Source organism: Salminus brasiliensis, chromosome 18, assembly GCF_030463535.1.
Source record: "Salminus brasiliensis chromosome 18, fSalBra1.hap2, whole genome shotgun sequence".
In the NCBI taxonomy this organism is placed as follows: domain Eukaryota; kingdom Metazoa; phylum Chordata; class Actinopteri; order Characiformes; family Bryconidae; genus Salminus; species Salminus brasiliensis.
Genome location: NC_132895.1, coordinates 28,216,473 through 28,236,968, shown reverse-complemented (window position 1 = coordinate 28,236,968; position 20,496 = coordinate 28,216,473). Strand labels below are relative to the sequence as shown.

At 37.2% G+C, this 20,496-nt stretch overlaps 2 protein-coding genes across 2 annotated transcripts in view; both read left to right on the top strand.

The window, feature by feature from the left end:
* Positions 1-3,075: 3,075 nt before the first annotated feature.
* LOC140539200 (solute carrier family 22 member 4-like) lies at positions 3,076-15,756 on the top strand. Its single transcript, XM_072661849.1, has 10 exons — positions 3,076-3,471; positions 4,766-4,869; positions 7,442-7,596; positions 7,706-7,877; positions 8,176-8,302; positions 9,041-9,141; positions 10,161-10,375; positions 14,512-14,694; positions 15,126-15,261; positions 15,406-15,756. Exons 1-10 carry the CDS (start codon positions 3,079-3,081, stop codon positions 15,482-15,484), a joined length of 1,665 nt encoding a protein of 554 aa, XP_072517950.1. The 5' UTR covers positions 3,076-3,078; the 3' UTR covers positions 15,485-15,756.
* A 1,240-nt stretch (positions 15,757-16,996) lies between these two features.
* The window catches only part of acsl6 (acyl-CoA synthetase long chain family member 6), an 84,516-nt gene continuing 81,016 nt past the window's right edge, over positions 16,997-20,496 (top strand). Inside the window, exon 1 of the mRNA XM_072662422.1 lies at positions 16,997-17,204. The gene's annotated coding sequence lies outside the window, so the exon portion shown is untranslated. The remainder of the gene's footprint in view (positions 17,205-20,496) is intronic.

Sequence of the window (20,496 nt, the reverse complement as noted above, 5' to 3'; positions counted from 1 at the left end):
CTGGAGGTTATTAGTTGCTTTCCAGAATCAACAACACCATATTTTCCCGAAGTCACTGTCACTAGTGACCCGAGTTTGTATAGTCTGCTTATAGTTTATATAGACTGCTATGGAACTGTTTTGGTTATACCAGATTTTCATTTGAAGGAGGACACCTCAGTATGAGCAATATATTTATGGTATGTAGACTGATCAGTCGTGACTTTAGTACTGACACTAATGTTAGTACTGCATTAGTACTAACTAAAATTAGTACTCACTTTACTAGTCAGTGACAGGTATAGTGAAAAACACTGAATATCTTCATCTACGGTGGCTTCTGTCAAGAGGATATAATAGAAAGCAAGTTAACAGTCAGTTCTTGAAGGTGATGTGTTAAAAGCTTGAGAATCAGAGACACTTTGATCACGATCAAATTGTGATGGTTGGGCATCTGGGTCTGAGCATCTCTAAAACAGCAGGAAATTCTTGTGGGGTGTGTTGCTGCAGTAATCAGTATCTACCAAAACTATTCCAATAAAAGACAACTGGTGAACCAAAGACAGGGTCATGGGCACCTAAGGCACACTGATGCGATCCATTGAGGCCCTACTCACAACTTACAGGACTTAATAGATCTGATGCTAAAGTCTTGGTGCCAGATACAACAGGATGCCTTCAGATGTCTCGTGGAGTTCATGCCTTGAATGGTCAGATCTGTTGTGGCGCCACAATGTGGACCTACTCAATATTACACAGGTGCTTGTATGGCGATGGCAAATGTAATGGCTGTGACAAACGTTCATTTTTCAACTATGCCAAGAAAAATACAGTTTGACATTCTAAGGGCCCTTTAATGATTAAAATCATAAAACTTTACCCACTCCAAAACAGATAAGGAATTTAATGCAGCAAGACCACCAAACCATTTCATCCAGCATTTCATCAAGCACTAAAACATTTCTATAGTCCAAGGTCCATAGTCATTGCCAGGGACACGTCAATGAGTAATCCATTAATCCTTTCATCCTTGAAATAGTAAATCATAAACAAGTGTCTGCTATCTCATTGTAGAGATACCATTGTTATTTAGTAAGATAAAATCTGCAGGTGCACGTTGGCAGTTTTAATTCACACTTAGACATGGTAAGTCAGACAGTTTTGGTGGGAGTACTCTGAATGTCTCTGAACAGATGTTTTGGCCCTTTAGAGGACATCTGGTGTCCAAGCAGTTAATTTATTCTAATTTCAGTCATTCGAAGGTCCAAACGTGTTTACAGCAGTACTACTAGTGAATGTTGACTGTGATTTTTCCTTCTAACCTTTAATTAAATAACATAAGGTCACAACTACAATTAAAATAGGTTTAATAAAAGAAAGTGATTTTGCAATTTAAATAATAATCATGAAATTAATCAGTTCAGCACATCAAACCATACCATGAACCTCAAACTCTGTTGTGCCCTCTTAAAGAAAATCCAGCAAAACCAAAACAGAGCTAGAAAATAGGCCAATTCCAAAACCCCAAAACTGTTGCATAATTGTTGCAGTCTGACTATTTACACCCCCAACATTTACATAGACCCAGCCCTAGTCAAATCTGGTAAAACTGTAAGCGAGAAAACATGGGCCGGTTCACACCTGGTACTGACACATGCCTCTTTAACATCTGATCAATTGTCAACTGATTGACAAAACGCAAGCTGTTCACACCTGACATTTTTAATGCATCTCCTATGATCAGATTTCTTACAACATTGCCGCTGGTGCAAGGGCATTGCGCACATTATTATATACCAATATAATAATAATGACACCAGCCATAAGTATTGTCTTTATCCATTAGTTCATTTGTTATTGTAGCGCACCCAGCTAACCTGTGTGGACAATGGACTGTGTGGTTTCACGATTATTATGTAGGTTCCAGCTGGGGCAGTGATATGGTTGATGTTAACGATGCTTTGCTGTTGGGGACACATCAAGATACTTTGGCATTCCCACTACAAGAATGATGTAAGACTTGAGAAGGCAAAAGGCTGAAAGCTAATCTGGCTGTAATATCTTCAGCTAGCTAACAGCACATCGCACTGAAAGAACATAATTAGAGGACAGCAGCACTATCCAGTAAGACAGAGTAAAAATGAATGTTCTTGACAGAGTTTACTGGGTTTTTTTCCCCTACAAGCCAGGGTGTTTCATTAAATAAATGTAAAATTACAGGACAAAGTGATTTGTAAAGGTTTGTAAAACACATCTAAGCATTTTTCACCTCAACAAAAGTCACATACTTACTATTTATACATCAAACTACTTAAAACACTTAATAAATGCATTCTATAGCACTTTTAAAAGAAAATTAAAGATTTGCCCTAATATCTAAAATGTTGACATTAAAATGCCAATATTAACATATAATAAATTAAATTTGCTGATGCCCATACATATCTTAATAATGCTTATTTTAAAGTCTACTGATGGTATTCAAAGTAAGATACAGAGTCTGACGAACAAATATTATATGCATTTGTGTCACAATTTTTAAGTTTAAAAATTTTTAAAAGGCATACATCATACTCTTTTGCAAAAAAATATAAAATGTGTTGGAGTCTCTGAAACATGCTGCTTACTATTTTAAGTGCATATTTTTATTTCTGTTATTTTATATATTTAGGCCTATTTTTATTGTTTGCTCTTTATAAATCATCAAAATAAGTGGTAGATTAGTTAATTACAAATACATTCCATGGGGACTAATATATATATATATATATATATATATATATATATATATATATATATATATATATATATATATATATATATATAGTGGAGTAACAGTGGAGTGGAGCAAAGTAAAGAGCAGCTAAAACTGGAGGGTGCAGTTATACTTTAAAGAGTAGTAACTTACTGGCATGTGAGCATCTGGACTTTAGACGGCCACTGAGATTGTAGCTATATTCTTCAATGGAAGTGGATATCTAACAATCAAATTTGCATGACGGGGAGGAGACTGACACAGTGCTAAAGTACCAAAACCTTCAGGAACCACAGGCAGACAAAATTACACTCTTTAGAGAGTGTATTTCCAGGAGCTTCAAAATGAGAGACTACGATGAAATCACATCCTTTCTTGGAACATGGGGGCCATTTCAGTTGACTGTTTTCATGGCACTGGCTGTCAGCATCCTCCCAAATGGCTTTGTGGGCCTGTACATAGTATTAGTGGGTGACACTCCACCACACAAGTGTCTGGTTCCTGAGGAGTACAACATCAGTCAGCTATGGAGAGAGGCTGCGATTCCTATGGTAACCCAGGATGGAGTTTTAAAACACAGCTCCTGCACCAGGTATAAAGCAGACACACTAAGAAACTACTCCATGCTGGGCTACATCCCTGATGTGGATGTGAACGTGAGCAACATTGAGCTGGAGAGCTGTCTGGATGGATGGTACTATAGTAAGGAGCACTATCAATCAACCATTGTTACTGAGGTGAGCACAAAGCTTTTTATTTCTATTCAAATTTAGCTAAACAGTGGGACTGGTGGTGTAAATATGTAATATTTAACAAAAATTATACTGTTCCAAAACAGCCCTTTTATGATACCCTTATATTGTGTAATAAAAAAGCCAAAAGGTTATCCAGCTAAGCAATGTTTCATAACTAGTCCCTTGCTCTTTCTCATAAATTAGCATATGTAATGTTTATCTAACCTGTCTGAAGTTATGAATTAACATGTGCTATCACTTAACTTGGATGGTCCATTATAGATGCCTCGTAGATGCTCACCTGACATTCAACTACCGTTCAACTATTGCCTATTAAATGCAACTGAACAAGGTTGATTGTAAATGATTGTCAATTGAATGTACCCTTGAATCAACCATAAATCCTTAACCTAACCCTTGATGCATAGGACCATAAAGAGATAATCAGTAATAGGCTGTTTTTTCAGCACCTTTCCTGTATTCCTGTAATGGTACAGCTGAAGTCTGAGTCCACTTTGTTTAATGTAAGCAGGTGGTCTTGATTTTGGGTTGTTCCAGATCAACGTCAAGAGGTTTGTGATCTGTTCCAAGCATGAATGGATGACCATACATATATAGATAAAAAATGCTCATTGCCCCATACCATGTCTCAACTTCAGTGAAGGTCCGGTTGGCATTTTGGTGCTCCTGTTCTTGCTCTCTCTGAAATAGGATGGTAGCAAGACCAACACCAACACCGCTTGCATACACTACCAGTTTTTCAATTGGGTTGAAAGTAGGATGACTGTGTCCCTGGTAAGTCTCTCTTTGAGTTTCATCAGACCCCAAAGCCATGCCGTGCCTTTCCATCTCAGTTCTCTGAGAGGTGCTGTAATGGCGGCAAAATTGCCCATGCTAAGAAAACGCCTTGTGGGCTACTTTCTTGATAAATGGCCTGTACCTTCTTGGGCTTTGGAAAGATGCTATTAGCAGAGATATTTAAGCCAACAAATTCAAGTCTGGTTTTACTGAACTCACATTCCTTGTGGTTGAGAGTGAGTCTGCGGTCTTTCAGTCTTTGAAAAACTGGTTTTAAACTGGCACCATGGGAGTCTTGAATGCTGCCAAGAAGTACATCTACTGTCATGTAAGATACTGAAAAATATATAGTTATGAACTATTAACAGAAAGTTAGTTGGTCTTGGCAAGTTAAAAGAAGGATTAGGGTCACCCTGTGACCTCTGATAGAATATGAAACATTTAGTCATTGCAATGCACTGAGCAATATCCAATTAAAAATGTAACATTCTGCTTCTAGTGGGATTTGGTGTGTGACAATGGATATAAAGTCCCCCTGTGTTCATCAGTGTACTTCCTTGGTGTTCTGATGGGCACCTTCATTTCGGGACAGCTGTCTGACAAGTAAGCAGTTCATTTTTAAATCACACCAAGATTATCTCCAGTGAAGATGAGAAATTGAGAAAGGTCAGGTTTGATGTGTGGAAATTGGGTTGCAAAGAAGATGCTAATGATTGGCGAAAAGTGATTGCATTTGTGATGTTGTCACAAAGCAGCTTTACACAAATCCAGTCATAGGACAAGAGATCAACAAATCATAAAACAAACATAGTGACCCAGGCAGTCTAAATGTGGCCTGATGTGGGTAACAGGGGAGCCCAGCGGTCAGTCATCCATCGGAGTCAGACCGGGCAACTGGGGGAATTAGTTCTAATTGGATTTATGGAGCACAAGGAATGGTAGACATAAAAGCACTTTTGTAAGTCGCTTTGAATAAGAGCGCCTGCTGAATGTTGTAAACGTAAGCGTTAAACACTATGGCTGAAGTGTGGCTGACGAGTCTGGCAGGTCTGATTTTAACAACCTAATTAAAAAGAGAGAGCACCCACGCTCCCCCGTGTACAAACCTAAGTGATAACGTGCAAGCAGCAGGACGACAGCTCCAGCATCTCAGTTTACCACAATTCCCTGAACCCCTCGATTTGACTGAGGACTGGGCTGATATGGTCACTTTTCAAGCTTTAGTAAGGACCCTGGCTGCAGCATTTAAAGTTTAAGTTTACTGAGGTTCCTGCTGGATCATCCTGACAATAATGCTTTGCAATAGTCTAGCTTTGAGGTAATAAAAGCATGTACTATTTTTTCTGTATCATGTAGGGAAGTAATTTCTTAGCTTGGCAATGTTTTGAAGAAAAGCTGTCCAAGTAATATTTGCTAGATGTTGGTCAAATGGTAGATCTCAATCAATTACACATGTGGACAAAATTGTTGGTACCCCTCGGTTAATGAAAGAAAAACCCACAATGGTCACAGAAATACAGAAATAACCATGCTTCAACAGAATTATAAAAAAAAAAAAAAGAAACTCATGAAACAGGCCTGGACAGAAATGATCGTACCCTCAACTTAATATTTTGTTGCACAACCTTTTGAGGCAATCAAACAATTCCTGTAACTGTCAATGAGACTTCTGCACCTCTCAGCAGGTATTTTGGCCCACTCCCCATGAGCAAACTGCTCCAGTTGTCTTAGTTCTAAAAGGTGTCTTTTTTTTCAGACGGCATGTTTCAGCTCCTTCCAAAGATGCTCAATAGGATTTAGATTAGGGCTCATAAAAGGCCACTTCAGAATAGTCCAATGTTTTCCTCTTAGCCATTCTTGGGTGTTTTTAGCTGTGTGTTTTGGGTTATTATCCTGTTGCAAAACCCATGACCTGTGACTGAGACAAAGCTTTCTGACACTGGGCAGCACATTTCTCTCTAGAATCCCTTAATAGTCTTTAGATTTCATTGTACCCTGCATAGATTCAAGACACCCTGTGCCAGATGCAGCAAAGCGGCCCCAGAACATAACAGAGCCTCCTCCATGTTTCACAGTAGGGACAGTGTTCTTTTCTTGATGCTTCATTTTTTCCGTCTATGAACACAGAGCTGATGTGCCTTGGCAAAAAAGTTCCATTTTTGTCTCATCTGTCCATAGGACATTCTCCCAGAAGATTTGAGGCTTGTCAACATGTTGATTTTTTGATCTCTTGTCCTGATGTTCCTTGAGCTCTTTAGAAGTTTTTCTGGGCTCTTTTGTTACTATTCGTATTATCCATCTTTTTGATGTGTCGTTAATTTTCCTCCTGCAGCCACGTCCAGGGAGGTTGGCTACAATCCCATTGATCTTAAATTTCTGAATAATATGTGCAACTGTAGTCACAGTAACATCAAGCTGCTTGGAGATGGTCTTATAACTTTTACCTTTAACATGCTTGTCTAGAATTTTCTTTCTAATCTCCTGAGACAACTCTTTCCTTTGCTTCCTCTGGTCCATGTTGAGTGTGGTACACATCCTGTCATCAAACAGCACACTGACTACCTGTAGCCCTATATATAGGTCCACTGACTGATTACAAGATTGCAGACACCTGTAATGCTAATTAGTGGACACACCTTGATTTAACATGTCCCTTTGGTCACATTATTTACAGGGGTACCATTATTTTTGTCCAGGCCTGTTTCATGAGTTTACTTTTTTAAATAATTCTGTTAAAGCATGGTTCAAAATCAACGGTGGATTTTTATTTGTTCATTTTCATACATTTTTTATTTATTATTACTGTTGTCAAATTCAAGTTTTTTCTGTGACCATTGTGGGTTTTTCTTTTATTAACCGAGGGGTACCAACAATTTTGTCTACATGTGTATGATGCCAAGATATTCAGCCACTAAACTAGGAATAGAGAAATCTGGCAGACGGTTGGTTTAGCCAGTCTGTCTGCGGCCTGGTCCCAGCTCTGGATTGTAAGCAGATATTACGATACTTTATTGAAACAATTAAGTGTAGTTGATGTCAATTATCAAATTGGAGTGCAAAGATCTTTACATAGTAGAAAATTTAAGCAGGAAGATGTAATGATGTAGAAGAGTTTAAAATGTTCTGCATACATACAAAATGTTCTGCAAAAATAATTATACATTTTTACACACAGGTATGGCAGAAGGCCCGTGCTCTTTGCCATGATGGCCATGCAGACAGCAACTATTTTCATCCAGATGTTTTCTCCAAGCTGGGAGGTGTTCACTGCAATTTACTTCTTCGTGGGATTTAGTGGCTTTTCAAATTATGTCGTAGGCTTTGTGCTAGGTACAGCTTGTTTTAAGAGTTCTACACAAATCAATTAGCAGCACAGTTCTGCATTGTAAAGGGCAGTGTTTTCATTATGAATATGAATAGTGTCTCTTTTGTCGAGCAGGATCAGAAATTCTAAGCCCGGCAACACGTGTGGTGTTCTGCTCTTTGGGAGTCTTTATGGGATCAGGGATTGGCCAGATGTTTCTACCTCTGGCAGGATATTTTGTCCGCTGGTGGAGATGGCTGGTGCTCATCAATGCTCTCACTGGCATTTTGTATATCCCATTGTGGTGGTGAGTGTGTGGTGATATGCAGTATAAAAACTGAAAAGAAGGATATGTGCCCCGAAGGTCACTGGCGGACTCTGGGTGGGGGTGGTGGGGCTAATTGTAAATCTAGCTGCTAATTGTAAATATGTTTAATATAATATATTCACACTGAAATCAGGTTGGAATTTTAATGTTAAATCAATGTTGAATCGATGAGTTGGTTTAGTTTGGTCCTGTTTATAATAAAGAATCTACACTTTATTGACAAAAATTTTAACTAACAAGATCTAATTGTCAATATTAAAATGTTTCTACATTTCAGGTTAATTCCAGAGTCCCCTAGATGGTTGCTCTCACAGGGCAGGATAGTCGAGGCTGAAGCAATACTAAGAAAAGCTGCACAGAAGAACAAAGTCTCTGCTCCAGAAGTTATCTTTGCCCCTACTGAAGTAAGACAGACTATCCTGACTGAATGAAATATATAATAATTGTATGCCAGAATTTTATATTACAGTTTACATATAATTGTAATGACCAACATACTATATGTGTTGCTGTGGAAATGATGTGGTGAATGTAATGATATACTTATTCTGTGTGCTTTTATTTAACAATACATCACAAAACATGCATGTATTTTGTATCATAATCATTAATTGAAATATTACAGGTGCATAAAAGGAAGCGAACCCCTTGGAATTCCCTCGATTTTTACATTAATTACGAATGAAATTCTATTCTAAATTCTATTCAATTCTAAATAAATACCATCTAACTAAACTAATAACACACAAAGAAAAGACAATTTAGGACTGAAGAAGAGATGGCATCTTATTAGAATTAAGGCAAAGAGAACAACGGACAATCCTGAAAGAGGTAGAATGAACCCATGGTCAACTAAAAACTTTACAGCCCCAGATAATTGATAGACTAAACCACATTTAAGTGAAGAATAGTCCAGCGCAAGTCCTGTGCTGTGGATGTTTACTCAATGTGCTCGATTATTAGTTTAGCTAGTTAGATTGTGTTTGTCCAGAATTGTGATTTAGATAACAATCAGACCACATTTTATTAGTCATCTTTTTCTTGCAACTGCACACTGAAACATTTGTAATTTGTAATTCATGTTTACCATAACTGTGTTTGCTATATGCAAATGATTTACCTTGTTTTGTGCATTCTATCAGATTGAGGAAGCAGCTGCAATGAGAAAGAAGAAATACAGTATTCTTGATATTTTGAGAAACTGCAATGCAGTTGCAACGTGCATCATTTGTTCACTCTTATGGTATGTTGCTTTTTTTTCCTCTTAACCGCTGATGTTTATATACACTTACGTAATTACATGGACAACAATGCAAACTGTGTGTGGAATGCAGGTCTACAACCTAACGCTGCTATCCTACAAAAACATTTTTAGTTTTGTCCGTAGTTCGAACCCTGGAGCTGCTCTGTATACTGTGTAAATATTTTGAGATGAAGAGACCAATAGAAATGCTCTAAATTACTTAAAAATACTTATTTTACATTGACTTTCATTCAAAGTTAAGAACTTTTTTACTTTCTCCAATAAAGTTGCCATTTTGAAGAAAAATGTTTGTCACGGGAGGTGAACTGACAGGGACATACATACACCTGATCACATACAAGGCCAGAATGCTGAGAGAGGGGTTTTTATATAAAGATTACAAGGGACACCTGGAACTAACAAGGGGACATGGGCTGTATTTCAGGCAGTTGCTATGATGTTCCTGAATGGTTGTTAAAGTGTTGCAAGGCAGCTGCTATGGTGTACCAGGTGGTTGCTACTTTGTTGCTTTGGTATCCCAGGCGGTTGCTATGGTATTGCTAAGTGGTTGCTATGGTATTCCTAGTGGTTGCTGTGTTGTTGCTAAATAAGCTGTATTTCTGGTGGTTGCTATGGTGTTCCTAGAATGTTGCTATGGCATCCCAGGTGGGTGCTTTGTATCAGGTGGTGGCTCAGGTATTGCCAAGTTGTTGCTGTGGTACACCATGTGGTTGGTTGGTTGTTAATAGTGTACTTAAATCATTAGCGCAAACATTTGGACCCCATTCATTTCTCAGTAGAAATTAAAATCTCAGTAAAAAGATCAACAAGCTCTAAAAAGACGTAATCACACATTCAGACCTAATAATTTGGATACTGGTGTTGATATATACATATAAGAATGTGTGTAACCATAATTACTAAATTTGAAGTGATATGTTTTTGTAATTTACTGTAATTATATATTCTTTATGTTAAAAACAATCATTGAGTTAGTTTGTACTGTGTTTCACTGCCAGGATGGTTATCACTATGTCTTACTATGGACTGATTCTGAACACCAACAACCTTCACGGTGATCCCTACCTTAACTTCTTCATATCTGCGGTTGTGGAGCTGCCGGCATTCTTCATAGCAATGTTACTTCTCAAATACTGTTCACGACGATTCTGCCAGTCCTCAACTCTTCTCCTAGGTGGAGTCATCATTCTTTTTGTTCAGCTTGTCCCTAAAGGTAAGCTGACACTGTTAATCAGCTCTCTATCAATGCTTTTATCTGCTCAGTAGTTTGGTAGCAGTCTGGTATTTAGTTGCAAGTATTTGGTCAGCCTAAATAGATGCATGTTGTTGAAAAGCTGGTGATCCAAGTGAAAACCCTATGCTTGTAATCAAGTTAATGACCAGCACAGTTTATGACCAAGCTGATCGTCAAGCTGGTCATATTGGTTGACTAGTTTGATAAAGCTGGTTTACCTGTTTACTGAAGCAGGTTCAGGCTGGCCACTCCGGTCTAGCAATGTGGTCATATTGGTCATGCTGGTCAAGCTGGTCGACCCGCGCAGTCATGCTGCTCACACAGCTAGGTCATGCTGGTTGACTACACTGTAAACCTGAATAAGTTCAATTAATATTTTAAGGAAACTGATTACCCAAAATATTTGAGTGAACAAACTCTACTCTTCAAAGTAAACAACTCTCTTTGGATTACTTTGGCTCCTCTTCCCTGAGTTAACAGCCACCTCATCACATCCAGATCTGCTCAGTTTGGTCCGATAATTACCCATCTTAAATTTCAAGCTTATTTTCCAGCCATACCAGCCACAATGACTGCCTTGCTCTGTAAGGCAGAGGTGTTTGGTAACAAGAGCTTCTACAAATGCTCCTCAGTTTAGGCTCAGGCCAAAACATCATTACATTAAACATTACCCAGAATTGATCAGATGTTTTGTTCCTCTGGTTCATTAATGGACCATGCGATTTAAAGGTAAACACTGGTTCTTTAAGCAGATTGTCATGTACGTACATGACACTCAAAACACTAGCTCTTAGATAGCAGTATATGAGGGGTTACCATCTAAGTGCACCAGCATTTTTAGACCACAACAGCAAGCATCAGTTGTGACTTCAAGAAGCATTCCCTCCAGTAGGTCATGAAGAATATCAGGAGGGAAATCAGGAATAGGGTGAAAGTAATAGATGCTTCAACCTTTGCCTTAACAAACAATCTTCAGTCACGCCTAATTAATTGCCATCTTCTCCCTGTGTGTCATTTTGGAGCCAAATAAATAAATTTTAGAACAAAATTACCTTCAGAAACTTCCTGAGACTGAAACAAGTCTCAACTAGCCAGGCAAAACCTGCACACATATTCTGTGTGATCTGAAAGACTAGACAAAGCCTGCTATTGCGTGAGCTGCTAAATTATCTGCTGCATCACAAATGACACAAAGATTGGGTAATTCACATAACACTGCCAGCTGTATTACATGCAAAGCAGACCGATATTTGCTTGGCAAGTCCAACCAAGTATACTGACAGAAGTGTGTGTATTTTCTTTGAAGTACCTAAAGGATTTGCTATTTCTATCTCATCAATACATAAAATCAATGTCACTTTTAGCTAATGTGATGTTGACAGCAACTCATTTTCTTGAAAGTACAAACCATCCCAATGACTTGTGTAGTGGTCGGGCTGAGAACAGCATGCTTCTTGAACTTGTACATCATATCATGTACGTCAGTACACCTGAACAGCTCCTGTATCATAGAAAGTATAGGGACATACACTGCAGTGTGCCCAGGCTCTAAGACATGAAAAGGCTTCTCTTATTAGAATATATATCAAATGCTCCACTATTACCTGTGCTGTTAGATCAGAAAAATGAAGAGAAGCTAAACTGTGATGCCCATTAAATGTCTGGTTAACTGGTTGGTGTCACATTGTCCATTGTCAACATCTGAGTTTTCATTCTTAGGTTGACTCAAACCCTCACACAGGTCTACATTTTCATCAAAAGATTCAGCAGTATTTAGGCCTAGAGTGTCTTCATCAGCAGAGACATCATTAAAGAATTCTGCACCAGCACAGGAAGCATGTATTCTGGTTTTGTGAGCATAAAAGGATGAGTACACAGTAGTACTATAAGCACAATTCTTATATGGATGTGATACCATTTTACAGGTTCTTAAATGCCTTCTTAAATGTGCAAAAAGGTTGCTTGAACCCACACAAACAACATTTATACACCACCTGCACACCTAGTCTCCTTTGACTTGCCCCTACTTTTTGGTCTCTTTGAAAAACCTTGACACATGAATTTTAAGTGCATTGAACGATTGAAATGTGCAAATGACATTTTTAATTAATTAGTCAATCAATATTTACAAGTAAAAGCCAACTAGTAAATATGTATTGGTAAGTAAAATATACTCATGACAAAAAAAAAAACCACACACAAACACATTCAGATAACAAACATAGCCTTAACAACACTGTCTAAAGTTGTTTTCAGAGATGAGTAAAGGAAATGTTATTCTAATTGGAAAAGTGCTTTTACATTAATCAAGACTTACCTATGCAGTGCTCCTTTAGGAACTGACCATATGTCCTGTCTTCAGTATTCTGTCCTATTCATACACACAGAAATACAAACCAATCCCTTTCTGACAATGCAAATATGATGACATTTATACAGTTGTCACTGCCTGAGCATCACCATATCATTTGCAATTTGCAAATATTCACGTGAGCTGTAATAAGATAAGATAAGATAATCCTTTATTAGTCCCACAGTGGGGAAATTGTCTGTCACAGCAGAAACGGATAGCAAGACACTCAGTTACAAAAACGTAGATAAATTACACTACATACACAAAATAAATAATATCATTTATCACATAATAATTTATCACCAAAAGCCTGCAAGGTAATGATAACAATAAAAAACATTCACTAGTGGACATTCACACCCAAAGCTTTACTTAGCTAATATTCTCAAACCCCTCTAATTCAGGAAACTGCTTTAGCTACACCTTAACATGTTCACGTTTAGTAAAGTTAAGAAACAGTTAATGTGAAGTTATTCTGTGAACGAACTTGTGAATAAAATAAACGGCCCTCCTCCTGAAAACATTAGCACTAGCTAGCTAGCAGCTAGCACCAACAACACTTGGCTAGCTAGCTAGCTAGCATTTTGCTCTCAGGCTGAAAAACTCCAGCAGGGTTGCATTTGCTTAGAAAATGAACTGAACCCACACTTACCATATGAAGGGTTCCAAGCAGCAGAAAAGCAGCCACAGCAAGGACACCAAAGAGCAGCTGTGTGGAGTTAGCTAGCTCGCTCGCTCGCTGATGATCCAGTTGCAGGTCCTGCACCTCCTCCGTCTCTGCCAGGTCTGACGGTTAATTGCACGCGCGATCCGCCGTTCAAAACGCGCACGCGATTCAAAACGGTTCCTTAGAAACACAACCGTGTCCCTCACCGCAGTCTATGATCTAGATCTTTAAAACAGAACGGATTTAAGAGAAATGAGTGTTTAAAGAGTGACTGCAGCGTTATTATATAAAACTGTTCCATTAAAAGTTTACCCAAAAATCTCCAGTAGCTCCCGCCATGTTTGCTGAAAAAGCGCAGTATGCAAATGAGATGTCTTGAACCAATCGGAAAACAGGAGCGTCATACGTCAGACGCTTCTTGATGGCTGCTTTACTTGAAAACGGTTTATCCCTCTGTAATGTAAACACTTCGACCAAGACTTATTCGTTGTATGGACTTGGACAATGTTTTAAGCTGTTTTAGCTAACTATTTCGCAGTTTTGATTAAAGATTTTTTTATTTGATTATTTATATTGTGTATATAGTGGTAATTTATCTACATTTTTGCATCTGAGTGTCTTGCTATCCCTTCTCTGCTGTGACACTGAGAATTTCCCCACTGTGGAACTAATAAAAGATTATCTTATCTTATCTTATCTTATCTTATTTTTATGGGTCTATAATACTATCAGGCAAAACAGTGTAGCGTGGGCACACTGTGTTCTTGGTGGTCACCTGGTAGACCAGCTAAACCATCAAATTCAGACAAAAACATACCCTATTCTGGTCAAAAACTAGCTTAACCAGCTAGAGCTTTTTTTTCAGCAGGGTTGATATATAGTCTCTGATTTTAGTCCATCCATGGCCAGTGAAAATGGACCACCCTAGGGCCACCACTGACAAGATAGTATTCAGGTGTTGAGGTGAATTGTACCTGGGAAACGATGACCTATAGTCTTTAAGTGTAAATCTTCAAGGTAGGAGTGTCTACTACCTTGTTATAAAATGGTGGAGTTGTACTACTGTGTAACTGATGACATTTCTGCTCCATACAGATCTACCAGAGTTGTCTATCTTCTTAGAGATGGTTGGGAAGTTTGGCATCACCGCAGCGTTTTGTGTAGTTTATGCCGTGACATCAGAGCTCTTCCCCACCGTGGTGAGGAACATGGCCATGGGAATCTGCTCCATGTCAGCAAGAATAGGATCCATTATCTCTCCTTTCATTATATTCCTGGGTAACCAATTTTTCACATCTGTAGCTTTTGTCTACAATTCAAATTGTTAGAAATGAGCTGCAGCTGGATCTAAAACAATTGGTTGTGGCTCCTTCCCCTTCTCCTTTGATTACTGGTTATTCCCATCAGCAGGTTAGAACTGTTTATTTATTGTAACAGGCAGTTAGACAGTTGCACCACTCAAGAGCTGGCAGACCTGTACATATCTGTGTCCAGAAAGATAAGAAAGGTAGATTTACTGGGAGTGCATTTCACAGCTCTTAGGTGGCACAACAGTCCAACTGCCTGCTCATTAAGGTTAAACCCTAACCTCACCTCACCTCACCTTAACCCTAACCTAGGTTGATCATAAGTGCCAATTAAGAGCTGCAACAGTTCCAAAAATGACTAAATCTTTCATCTTATGCCACATTCTTTACCATTTTTAATAGGCACGTACTACAAAATCCTCCCATATCTTTTATTTGGAATCTTGGCTGTGGTGGCCAGCCTCCTCTGTTTATTGTTACCTGAAACATCAGGGAAAGCTCTCCCTGAGACCATCGCCCAAATGCAAAGAATTAAAGGGTAAGCTAGTCCTGACTGACACACTCAGACACATCTGATAGCATTTTATCTTGTAGTATTGTAACAATAGGGATTGTTTATGAAATGTGAGATGTTTCCATACATTATGTTTTGAGGTATCTTTTCTATGTTTTTTTTCTGCAGGTTGGGGCGTTTAAAGGAATATGAAATGACACATGGAGCATTGGACAAAAGTGTAACACTTAAAGAGGCAAAAATGTAAGATAGTTTCAGTGTTTTGTAAGACATTTCAATGTCCAGACACTTTGGGTATTGGAATACCTTGATTAATGGTAACATGGACAACTTGCTTCTGAAGTGCACCAAATTTCATTCAACAGTTGAAATATCTTATATATCTCATATATCTTCTCAATGCATCTACTGTATTTCTTGTGAGTGTGCCACATGCTGCCCAGCTGGACGTTTTCTGGACTCTGCCTTTGTAGCTAATTGTACACAAACATAATAGTTTAAGCTAAACCTAATGCATAGTTATACTGTCTTCCATAACATGTAAAATAAAAAATCAAAACCACCAGTGTGGCCTATGCAAATGTTACTGTCATTCATTTGTGTCATTCATGTAATACCATTCAGTATGTGATGAAGGTGTACTTTCTATTGAATGGTTTATTTGAATCACCCTTGACGCTTACCTTGTTTTTACATTTGTACAGTACAGCTAAATTGACCTTTTGAGAGATGGCTAGGGCTTTTAATAATCCACAGAGGATTAAGGGCCATATTTTTTTCCAAAGATTGATTAACATCTTAGCTCAGGGTGCCGGAAAGGACTTAACTAGCATAACATAACTGTTATGCTAGTATTATTCAGCTTTACTGAAGGTAAATGCTAGATAGTAAGCTTATTTTAGGGTACTGGGATAGATTGCTATTTTACTCTTACTTATTTTTATTGTATATTATGTTATCTTTTATTATTTACAACATTAAGCTCTTTGGCTTTACTTTCTCTTCTGATTCCTTCACTGCTTGTTGTTTTTTGTTATTCAGAGCAGAATTGCTGAATTGCCATTGTGAATGAAATGTGCCGGGGTGAAGATTTGGACATGTCATGTCCTTTATCACCTTTTTTTCCTACAATCCTAATGCCATAGAATACAGTCCGTTAAAATGAAAAAATATTAAATGATGCCTCTTCAAATGCCATGTGACCAAACCTCAAACCATTGAAAGGATATAGATCCTATAAGTGGATATAGATATGATAAGTGGTAAAGAACATTACTTGCACATTTTTCCTTTAAACAGCAGGACTGAAATGACCTAATGTAAATGATTTCTGATAGATTCAGACACTGAAACATATAGTAGCATGTAGTACGTTGACCTCAATAACAATAGTGCATGCAGGTGTTGAAATGAACTCAACAAGACCAAGGTTAACCTGGTTAACCAACATGATCCTTGCAATAGCTAGATATTTGAGCTGGTTCACCATCATAGTCCACCTGAATTACCAGCTTTCTAACCACCTTGTTCACAAAAGACCAGCTTAAACCACCTTAAACCAGCTACCAGCAAAAGCTGGTCTTGAGCTATATTTATATAACTATATATATATATATATATTACTATACTATATATACTATACATATATATTCTAATATATGTCAAGACAAAATGTGTCTTTGTTTTACAGCTTGTGCTTTTACTTCTTTGGTCCATTAGTGGCTGTGAGGCAGGAACACCTTGAAACGTCAACACTTTCTGTTCGCGCTTGTGAGCCCTCCTCTCCACACAAATCGAAAGTAAAAGGAGGCGACGGGAGACTCGTCTGAGCGCGTCCAGCATCGAAATACTCTCTTCTAATCCTTTATATTCCACCCAGACACACTTGGATTACCCTTTTTTAATCTCCATTTCCGCTGATTATACGCGATGAAGCTGCGGAACAGGCCACTGGAGATGGTTTTCGGGTAGGTGAAAATTAAACAGCTCGGTTGTTCTGCTGCTGCCTGTTGGGCTACCGCAGATGATGGAGATTTGCTCTATACACCTCATAACTAGTCAAAACTGGTTAAGAAACATCTGTATTTCATCTGGAGCAGGATATAAGTGGCATTGTTTATGGGGGGGAAGCAGTTTCGTGTTAGATGTGTATGACCAATATAACGTTTGGTTCGGCTTGCCTAAGAGAATGTGAAAGAGAAAGTGCAGCAGATGGTACAAAAATAGCCCCGAGCAGCTGTGCTAACTGTTCTTTCCCTCTCTGAGGCCCGTTAGAGACCTGCGGTGGAGTTTGAGCCTGGGTTCAGCTTCCTCCAAAATGTATGTGCCACATCACCAGTACAAAATGAGAAACATCAAGTTACTCATTCATATTTAATCATTATTATTAGTGGAACATTACATATTGTTGGTGCTGTATGTGCTATTTTTAAATAATTTGATCAAATATAGTTTTAAACGTTTAATATGTTATAAAACAAAATACATTATTTACCTTTTTCGTTTGAATGTTCTTATATTACATTTGTTTACCGGTTACTATAATAATTATTAGTTGTTTTGTTATTGTCTTGGCAATTGCTATTCACTGTTGATTTGTAGTGTTTCTCACAATGGTTTCTCGCAGCTTCAGCTTCATGGTACTTATATGTAGATCTTTAAATAGCTGTTAATATTGCATTTAGTCACAGTTGTGCATATGTAATGTAATATAGATCTTTAAATAGCTGTTAATATTGCATTTAGTCACAGTTGTGCATATGTAATATAATATAGATCTTTAAATAGCTGTTAATATTGCATTTAGTCACAGTTATGCATATGTAATATAATATAGATCTTTAAATAGCTGTTAATATTGCATTTAGTCACAGTTATGCATATGTAATATAATATAGATCTTTAAATAGCTGTTAATATTGCATTTAGTCACAGTTATGCATATGTAATATAATATAGATCTTTAAATAGCTGTTAATATTGCATTTAGTCACAGTTATGCATATGTAATATAATATACATAAATATATCATTCTGAAGTAATCTTTTTAACATTACTTATAAGGGGTAAGCTTAAACAAGCCTAAACAAACTTTACAAAAATGTTACTAAAAATGTTCAAATGTTTCACATTATGCAAATTGAAGAAAAAAAACAAATGTACATATTCACATTTAATAGAGGCACTGAACTTATACGGTGCCCCAACAGCACAGTTCTGTTGCCTAACAATGACTTCCTGAATATTGGCAGTCGTAAATGTAAATTTGCATTGTGAACTTTAAGAAATGTTCAGTACTCAGTCTACAAGTGCAATAGGGTGAACATTGGTGAAGTGGGACAACGGGTAAAGCTTGATCCTCAGAATGTAGGCAAAACCTATTGTTTAGTTCATTTTGGGGTGTCAGGGGTTAAATGTTTAAAGCGCTGTAGTTGTGATGTCATTTCTGGGGCGTGACCCAGCCAGTTTCAAAATCAGAAGCATGCAGAAACCATATTAAGTGAAATGACACTCCAAACACTTTGAGGTAAATGATGTTAAGGGTGTACAAAAACAAACAAGAAATGTAGATTTTCTTTCTCCTGTTTAATTTTACCAGGAGCATGTTTTTAAAGTGGGACAGAGTGTTACTATTATTGTGACTATTATTGTTGTGGGTCAACAAATAAAGATATAATGCTCCTTACAAAACTTGATTTGAATTTTGTACATTAATTGTGTAAATAAAGCTATTAAAAGTAGACACAAAATCAAGCATAGACAGTTGTAGACTGTTGAAATCAGCCCCATATCAGTCTGAGAGACATAGACTTTTTAAATTAATGTGTATTGGATAATGACTTTATGGGTGTCAGTATGGGTGTCCCACTTCAGAAATATTCTCTAAAATGATTAAGGGTTTGTTCAGTTGAGGTTTAATGAGGTGTTATTTGTATTGGTGTTATGATTAGCTAAGTTAATATAACAAATAGAGTATGTCTTCATATATAGCATTATGATTATTGTAAAAAATGGCAGACATTAAGGGGAATTTCTAAAAATATATTTTTTTATTTACTGGTTTTCATTGGGTTTCATTGGGACATTTATTCACAGCTTATTTTCAATAAAAATTTAAAAAGCATCTTAATACTTTCCACTCAATACACAGAAATTGCTCTTGGACGCAAATCAAGTTGATATGAATAGAATTTACACATTTAAATCAAGCAGAGTCAATTGAGTCTTGAAAAAAGAATGAACCAAATAATTATGAATCAGGTTTTTTTTTTATTTTATAAATTTGTGTTATGTATTAAAATTAGATCTTTGAGTTGTATTTGAGTTGTATTGCCGTTTGGTTTGTCGTTTGCCATTGGGAGTGGGTGAGACTTGCCTAAGAGACACTTTTTACACATTTTAAGTGTACTGTCTTTCCTTCCTGTAGATTACATTATTGATTTATTGTTTTGTTGATTAGCTATTCTTGTTAGTCTATTGTTGTTAGTCTGGTTGTGTTGTTAGATGTAAGAGCAACATTTGACATTATCCTTGTTGTAGTGCGTGGCTCTTTGTCTGAATGGTTGTGACAGTGACCATATTTGCACTCAGGATTTAATCATAATTGTGTGGCAGGATTATTAGGGGTTTTATTATTATTATTATTATTATTATTATTATTATTATTATTAACATTTTGTATTAGGGTTAGAGACAAATTAAAGAAGTAAGATAATCTCTCTGAAACTAAGCTACATCAACTCTCACAGTAATCTAACACTAACTCTGGCCAATTTGCTGTGCATGCATTACTGAGCTGATTTTGGTAAGATAAATGGCAGATGTGATGAAGATAAAGCTCCACCACAAGGATGTTCCAAGATGTATATTTGCATAATTGAACAATACAATAAATATAACATAACTTCTACAAAGAATCATGTTATGAAAACATGTTATTTGACCAAGTACCTAAATGCTAGCAAACGTAAAAACTGGTTAGGTTCCAGTGGCAAATATTGCTCTATTAACACTGCATTTCTCCACAAGATGTCAGTAGTTGCCTTTGAAATGAGAGCATGACTCCTACCGTGCAGTTCTGAGTGAAGCATGCTTCCACAAACTTTGGTTGGGATTAAATGATACATTGAATAATTGAATATTATCAATCAATTTATATACCTACCTACCTATCTATCTATTTATCTATTGTCTATAAAACCTCGTTTAAAAAAAAGTCGTTTATTCTATGTCTTTTGGCCCCTTCATCATGAAATTTT

Bases quoted from the DNA above. Each gene is read 5' to 3' on its own strand.
- LOC140539200 (XM_072661849.1), top strand. From the start codon at position 3,079: ATGAGAGACTACGATGAAATCACATCCTTTCTTGGAACATGGGGGCCA. The intron at 9,142-10,160 runs GTATGTTGCTTT...TTTCACTGCCAG, and splicing joins ATCATTTGTTCACTCTTATG to GATGGTTATCACTATGTCTT. The intron at 14,695-15,125 runs GTAACCAATTTT...CATTTTTAATAG, and splicing joins TCCTTTCATTATATTCCTGG to GCACGTACTACAAAATCCTC.